This window comes from Cariama cristata, unplaced genomic scaffold, assembly GCF_000690535.1.
Source record: "Cariama cristata isolate BGI_N322 unplaced genomic scaffold, ASM69053v1 scaffold37770, whole genome shotgun sequence".
Taxonomy (NCBI): Eukaryota; Metazoa; Chordata; class Aves; order Cariamiformes; family Cariamidae; genus Cariama; species Cariama cristata.
The window spans coordinates 5,100-13,207 of NW_009597030.1; the positions used below are offsets into that span (position 1 = coordinate 5,100).

Below are 8,108 nucleotides of genomic sequence, written 5' to 3' on the forward strand. Positions count from 1 at the left end.
TCAGTAGAACTGTTCATACAGCATACAGGGTTCAATCCTGTAAGTTTCTGCACATTGTATTAGATAGCTACCTCACTAAGCGTTACCTCTATGAATCTTCAAGTAAGTTGGAAGTATCTGTGCTCCAGCATCTGGCTTTCAAGCACTACTACGTTAGAACAAATACATGTATCTGATTAGTCACTCTACTTCAACTCTGCAAGCAGAGTCAGATGGAATTAGCCAGACTGAAATTTTATGAAAGACATGCACTTTTTTATCAAACTTCCCACAGAATAGGGAAGACCAATATCTGTGCATTCTCACTGTCTCTCTTTAACTTCAGTAACAGGAAAACTTATTTATACTTGCTTACCCTCTCAATATAAGACCTAAACAATTTCTATTTAAATCAGTACGGAAGTCCAACAGACTTGAAATCAGGGAAATTTAAGCCACGGGAGTTAATCTACCAATATTTGTACTAAGGTAGTGTCTTACTGCCTCTCTACTTCCCAAGCAAGTTCCGTGGCTCAGCACACCCCTCGCGCAGTAAGTCAGCAGTTAGGCTCCAGGTCTCGCTCCAGAGCTCTCCTGTTCCTCTGTTCGGAAAATACTGCCACCTCACCATACAGTCTCTTTGGCTCTACGTACACTCAACTCAACTGTGATTGTTTATTGACCAGCAACATCCATAGCACTGGCCGAAGCAGAGAAGTAAAACTGATGATTACCTTTCCCAAAGAACAAGGTACAGAGATTTCCAGCAGTACTTAAAACAGTTCAACAGGAACTGACTATGTTTCTCACAGAGCTTATGGCCTGCTGACACTTGAGATAATTTGAACAAAAATGTAAACCAGAACACAAAATAAAGCATATAACATGATTTAGTGGGCAATAACAAGGGTGAGGGGAATGGAAGAGCGCTACATAAAATAACAGAAAAAATTGCCACAAGGTCACTGAAGTGACTGCTAGAAAACTGCCGATCCCCGTTCACATGGCCAAGAGGATGATTTATAGATCAGAACAGAATCTACAAACCCAGCTGCAGCAGTGCATTTATCTTTCCTTCTTCCATTTCTACGTATAACACACACTACCATCTGCTGGACAAAGGGCTGAAGTAATCCAGTAACATACAAGGTTTTTTGTTGTGAGAACCCCTTTACCATCATGTTTACCTGAGGCAGATGCAAAACAACCTGGGATGTGCGGAGACCATATAGTGCTGTAAATGACCCCTTCATGGCCTTTAAAAGTGCATAATGACTTCCCCACAGCTGGATCCCACTGAATAAAGTAAAAAGAAAACTGTTGAGGTACACATTCAGTAAGAAAGGAAAGGGTTTCATACACAAAAGCTTTATACGTACAGAAAGGACTAAATGAACTTTTTAACACGTATCGTGAAAAGCATTTCTATACTTAAACTGGTATCAACTGCAACATCTCAGTTAAAACAGCATTTCAGTCTCAGCATGAAAATAAAGAGGAAAAGTGAATCAAGGCTGTTTCTTAACACAAAGAACTATCAGATCCAAAACAAATCACATTTTTCAGCTTCAGCAGAAAACCAACATACCAGCTTGGCTGTTTGATCCCAAGAACCAGACACCACTAGCTGCTCTCCTCTAGTTTGGCTCCAGTCAACACTATATGCCTATAAATGATATAACAGCCTACATTAGAAAGAGCATTAGAATACAAGTTTGAGACTCTAGTTAGCCAGTTGCACAAAATGTACCTGGATTTGCAGATTGTATCCTAATCAGCTAAAAACCCACAGCAGTCATGCACCACAAAGCTGTCAACAATGCCATTTACCTGAACAAATACTAAATTTAACACGTCAGTCTGGCATTCAGCCTCAGAAAAGTATCCAAAAAAGTAAAAATGGGCCAAAATGGAGGGGAGAGGTTGTAACAAAATCTACATAGACCCACCATCACTAGAAGTTTCTATCACTCTAAAAAGCCATAATTCAGACTGATTTCTTAACTCTGACCCAATTTTATTCAAATATCTACAGTTTCTAATTGCTAGCAGTGTAAATGCCACCTCTCAGAGCTGACTATGGAGTTGACTTGGAGGTTTTAGCTGACTAACAATAAATGTTTTTTTATGGTATCTAACTCTCATAAGAAATGCGTGTCATAAAATATAGTCCTGATTTTGATCTTTTCCAGGTTCTATGATACTCTTTTTTTACCAGTCATATCCTCAAACAAGTAAAATAAAATAAAATTAAAAACTCAACTTCCCTCATGACTAATCATTTCAGCTATTAAGAAACTGCTTTTCACTGTGTAGCTGAAATAAGCTCCCTCTTCTCTGAGTTTGTTCTCACCCTGGTCCCTGACTTGACAGAGGATACCTTAACTCCATCTTTCACTGCTGATTTTTCAACTCTGCTGCCTCAGCGAAAACAAACGCTCTAAGATAGTCCTTCAAATTACTTCAAACCTGAAAGTCTCAAGAACACGTACAACCTCCACCTTCAAATGCACCGTATCTTTATCTACATGATAGAAGATACATTCTATTCTGTCTAGTTTTACCTCACCCCAAAATGGCTCAATAAGCTGCAGTGGGACATGAACCATTTCAGTGCTAAGATGGATAAGTATTAGCTGAAACAGTTTATTTGCTTCACCTCCTGACTCAATAAGACCTTCCACAACACTTTTGGAAACACGGCCACTACCTACCAGTAGTAGGTGGCACTGCTCTCACCAGCTGGGCCACTAGCCACCAAGGATTTGTACTCCAGCTGGGACAATCTAGTACTAGCACAGCACTGGATCTCACCTGCAAGTCAACATACTAAATGCTGTGTTTGTCTTGGATAGATGGAATTGTGCATTAAATGACAGCAACCCTGTTTTGAAGGTGAAAGTGTTTGCACCTGTGTCACCAGACAAAAAAGCAGAGAGGCTGGAGTGGAAAAAAAATCCAGCAAAAGCCAAAGTCTTCTCTGGAATGTGTCCTGTGTAAGAAACGAAATCGAGGTATCATTTAGCTACTTCTGAGCATTTTCCTTCCTAAGAAATATTTCAATCTATGCTAGATCCAGCTTAAATTAACTGTTTTTCATCTATTTGCTTATTTCCCATAAGTGGAAGGCAACCACTGCCCATAGAAAAACAAAGCGCATTATCTGCAACTCTCCTTTTTAACTTCACAATGTCCTGCTTCCCATATACTGAGAGGCATATTACTCTGCACCATTTTGTGCTAGCTCCCTTCCTTGAGGAGCTTATAATCCAAATGTACAAGACACTCAGACAGTACTTGACAGAAGCCAAATTACAAACTGAGACATAATTCTTTTGTTTGTTTTTCCAAACCATGCCTTTACCTCTTGGCTCTTCTACTGCTGTCAGTTAACTAGTAGTACTACAGCTCATTAAAACACCCTCCCTTTCAACCTGACTCCTGCTATTAAAATAATAACAAAGGAGACACACAAGTACCTGCTCATATTTTAAGAATGGAAAACATCACAGTTCTCCGGAGTGGCTCCCAAGCTCCTCACAAACGTTAGCCTCTCTCCTTGCTCCTGAATCTCTGTGATGGTCTCTGTTCAGCTCCTACACTGTTGCAGTTTGGAAATACCCCTAAACGTATCACCATATAGTATGCCTCTTTCACACAACAGCCTTATGAAGACAGTTCAGTTGAAATGTTTGGCTCTCATATTCATGTCCAAGATTTTCCAGAAAGAAATACATCTCCGAGACATATGCACCTGTGTCACACAATTCACCTAGCCCCAAGTATTTGGGATGTATCAGATCTACTGCACAGATAAGGCAAAGCGCACATATGGCTTACAGCTCGCTTGCGAACTATCAGCACATTGATCTGCTGAACACGTGTTGTGACACACATCTGCGTACATGTGGCAGACGTGGTTGGGACTGCCCAGCACTCGGTAGCTGCATCAGAGGCAATACGACCTGGGCAAGTTCTCCTCCAGGCAAGAATTACAACAGAACAGACAACAGGCTCAGAAAATGCAAGAGGCTATTTTCATTTTCCATTGGGCTTGTGACAGGTCCAGGTAATGGGAAGAGAATGAAAAGAAGAAAGTGTGGAGAACCAAGTAAGGTTCACTTTTATTCTTCTTTCCTTTCATGCTATCACCCAACATAAATTTACAGATGCTTCAATAGAAACTGTGTTGAGCAACTGGGAAAGACTAATAACACAGCATAAACATTAGTTGTTAATCTTTCAGTGCTTTATCTTCAATCATAAAATACATTAATACCAGTTTACTCCTAACCAGCAGCAAGAAATGCCTCAGGCAAAATGAAAAGATGATGAAAAAAAAAGATGTAAAAACATAAAAAATAGCTCAAAATAAATGTTTGTGATCACTTTACAAGACAAATTTAATTCAAGCATTCTATTGTCTCACATTCCAGTGAGACTTCATCAAAACCAAAGTAAATTAGACTAATTTATTCATGAGATTCAGCAGTTGGTTAGTGCTGGAATAAAACTCATTGTCCTTTGACAATAAAGATGGGCTTTTAAATTAAAAATGCACATTCTTTTTGAGAAGGGACAATGATCTCACTTAGAAAACAAGAAACAGATCCCTGTCAATCTTGCATTAGAAATATTGTAAAATGAAGTAACAAAATTGTCACTAAAAATGGCAGACAGGGATTAAGGATTAGGAAGGTAGTCAATCATTTTAAAGAGCACTGTCTGCCAGTGTTTACCACGAACCATTAGGTACATCCCCTCTGAGATCTATCCTCTTAATGCATGTTTATAAAGAATCAATACAAACCTTTCATATCTCACAATAAACACTCAGCCCATGTTTCCTATACTGTCTTTCTAACTCATGGTTGAATGCATCCACCTCCCCCCGCTACCTGCTAAACTAAGACTTGGACACAGAAATGTTTACTTCACCAACAACAGATGGTGTAGCAGAACCAAAATAAACTTACGGACAGAATTTCAGTGAGAAAATGATAGAGACAACAACAACAAAATTTGGTATTACACTTTGCCTACATCTTTCTGCTACTACCATCAGCCTTTGAACACTATTATAAAGTCCTGATCACAACTCCAAACTCGTCTCTCAAAATTCTTTATTTACATAGTATACGTATTAAACCAAAGTAGCAAAATTACAAAGGAATAAGGTACAGAAGACGGACTGTCACATAACTGCAGTCACTCAGCTTTCAGCTTAGTGCTTCATATCTGAAAAAAAATCTTGAGGTCTTTGTGAATACAAAACTGGATTTCCTTAATCATTTTTTATTGACTACATATCCACTAGGTTATTTTATTCAGATTTATGTCATTTAGCTAAAGTGTCAGTAATGCAGGCTAAACCGATTGCATCTAAATTTCAAAGACTTGACAGAAGTGAGTGGAGAGTTTAAAAGGAAAGCATGAAAAAAAAAAGGGGAGGTGTCTAAAAATCACTTGGGGGAAGACACAATAAAGCATAAATGTCCTTAAAATACGCAAATACATTTATGAACATGAATAAAACAATCTTCTCTACCCATACTGCACTGCAGAAAGAAACTGAGATTTTAAGAAAATCAAATGCAACAGTATCAAACCAAGGCTAAAAAAACATACATGCTGTCCCAGCATCTGACTACTGCTATTTGAGTAGGATCTCAGAGATGCTAGGATGGAAAAGGATAAGCAGTTCCCGGGTACAACAGAAGTCCTAAGGATCTGCATAATGCGTATCACTCTATATCTTCAAGGATAACACTGCTGTATACATCAGCCGTCTGATTCAGACCTATCCAATACCGCTCTCTAAAAATCACAGAATGACTGCAGTATTTTCATACAACACAATGACTACTTGGTCTATAAGAAACCACAAACGCTATTTCTGAATATATTAGATTTATGTAATTAAGTGGTATGTACTACAGCATACAAATGTACATACGAATATGTACAACAGGTAATTCACTTTATATTGCAAATACTGTTAAGTTATAAATTCAAACCATGGACCCAAACAAAGTTAAAAAATAGACAACAAAACCCACTTTTGATTGTAAGTCCATAAATAAATCTTTTAATAATTCAAATATTAGGTCATCCATTAGATTTTTCAAGTTTGCTTGGTTTACCTCCTGAGCGTGCTCTTTATAGACTTGCAGCGGACCTTTGGCTTTAGCTGTATCCCAGATTTGCAGAGATCCATCTCCACTAGAAGTGATCAGCACATGTTCATTATTCTCACTCCAGGTCACATCAAAGAGGCCATCATTCCAGTCAAAACTAAATCAGAACAATGAAGATATTTATCCGTGAGAAAGCACGACATTAAAGTCTAGAATAGTTACATGCAAAGATAGTATTTCTTTAAATCACCCTCTTTACCATTCTAAACAGTATTTTTACATATTTGAGTTTCCAGTAAATGTCCTTACAAGTAACTTACTTGTTATAATGTCAACTTTTACAACTGTATGCCAGAATAGGTTGATTAAGTTAAAACATAAATGAGCCAAGGACCTTCCACAAACACAGAGAATGAAATCCAATTTCAGTCTTAAACTTGACAGGCAAACAGAGACAGAGGTACCACAAATCTCAGTCTGATCTATAGTTTCTCCAGGATGTTGCTACAGAGGTAGGAGCCCTTTGTAACAACTGTGGTAAACAAAGAAGCAAAACTGTTTGTGTTGAGAGAGCTCTGTCCAATTCACAACACCATTAGGAAGCTGAGTCACAATGAAAAACCAACAGAAAGACAGTCATGAACATATTAAAGATCTCTACACTCCTTTAAAAGGGCTTTCAACACACCCACAATTCATCATATGGGATCTGATACCCTATATTAGTTGCTCTGCAACAACTATCAATGACCATGCTGTTATCTGATGGTAAATACAAATTTATTTACCCCCTTTTCACTGAAGGTTCGGCTAAGCTCAGATTAAACTTCACGGCACCCTGCTGTAATGATGAGGGAAAGGCACGCACACAGAACGTTTCGATAGAGAAAATGACACAGCTTGTGGCTCAGGATGTTACAGGACTTTCTACCACAAAATAAGTGGAGTCACTGGAAACATAGAAATGAACAGTACTAAACCAGAGCACTTAGCAGAATTAACAGAGTGCTGAACAGCTTCAATGAGTCCTGCTTTATAATTCTGAATTAAAAACAGTTTCTCTGAGTACGATTAACTATTTGTTAATCACTTCTATTTCAGTCCTCAATTTAAACAATTGCTGTTTCAAAATTTTCTTAAAAAAAAATTCCAGGTCAACGGTGGTCAAGTATTAAACCCTCTCTTTCCTAAGCTTTCTCCCCCTCCGACCCAGAACACTAATCAAACTCCTGTCAAACCCTGACAATATCAGATCTCCTAGGAAGGACCTCCATTACTTTATGCAGCTTCCTGCTCTATTTTCAGTATAAGTCAATCATAAGAGCATAAATTTAGGTGGCAACGCACTGTTCCTAAAAAGCTAAAACTTTTAATTTCAAGCTAGGGCAGAGAGGCTGCTTTTAATTTACATTATCAGTTTTCTATAAAATGGTTTACACTACAGAAAGGGTGCAATCCAGATTACTTCCTATAACAAAAATCTATGCAATGTAAACCTATCATTTGCATGTAAATGCAAATATATTCATTTGTACATAAATACAAAAACATGTATTCAGTAGATACTACAGCATGGATACAATACTTTTCATCGCTAACAATAACTCAAAATATTTGCGTTGTGTCTTGTACTCACAGGGACATAATAAGATTTTCTCTTGCAAAAATAAAACATAAACATATGTTACCTTCTGAGCAGAACAATCCCAGCTTCATTTTGTTCCAGCACTGCCAGAGTTCCACAACCTGAACCAGCAAAATAAAACAAAATGTCACAACCAGATGCCCCCCCCCAGGAAACTACTGTGGTTCTGAGGCAGGTCCAATGTGCAAATACAAAGGGCATCTGAACTTTAAGAGGCCAAACAATTAGTTGCATAAACAAACATCTTGTTGTCTCATGTTTTCTAAAACAGTAACTCATTTACCTCAGGTTGGGTTTTGGTTGTGGTTTTGTTTTGGTTGGTTTTGGTTTTTTTTCACTCCAGTATA

The 8,108-nt window shown here is 38.1% G+C and overlaps 1 protein-coding gene across 1 annotated transcript; it reads right to left on the bottom strand.

Annotated features, from left to right (window-relative positions):
- Nucleotides 1–1,166: 1,166 nt before the first annotated feature.
- On the bottom strand, nucleotides 1,167–7,862 carry PEX7 (peroxisomal biogenesis factor 7; the record flags this gene model as incomplete). Its single annotated transcript, XM_009708347.1, has 4 exons — nucleotides 1,167–1,275; nucleotides 1,568–1,645; nucleotides 6,123–6,273; nucleotides 7,805–7,862. Coding segments are annotated over 4 exons (396 nt in total), but the record flags the coding sequence as incomplete, so codon positions are not given.
- Nucleotides 7,863–8,108: the final 246 nt, after the last annotated feature.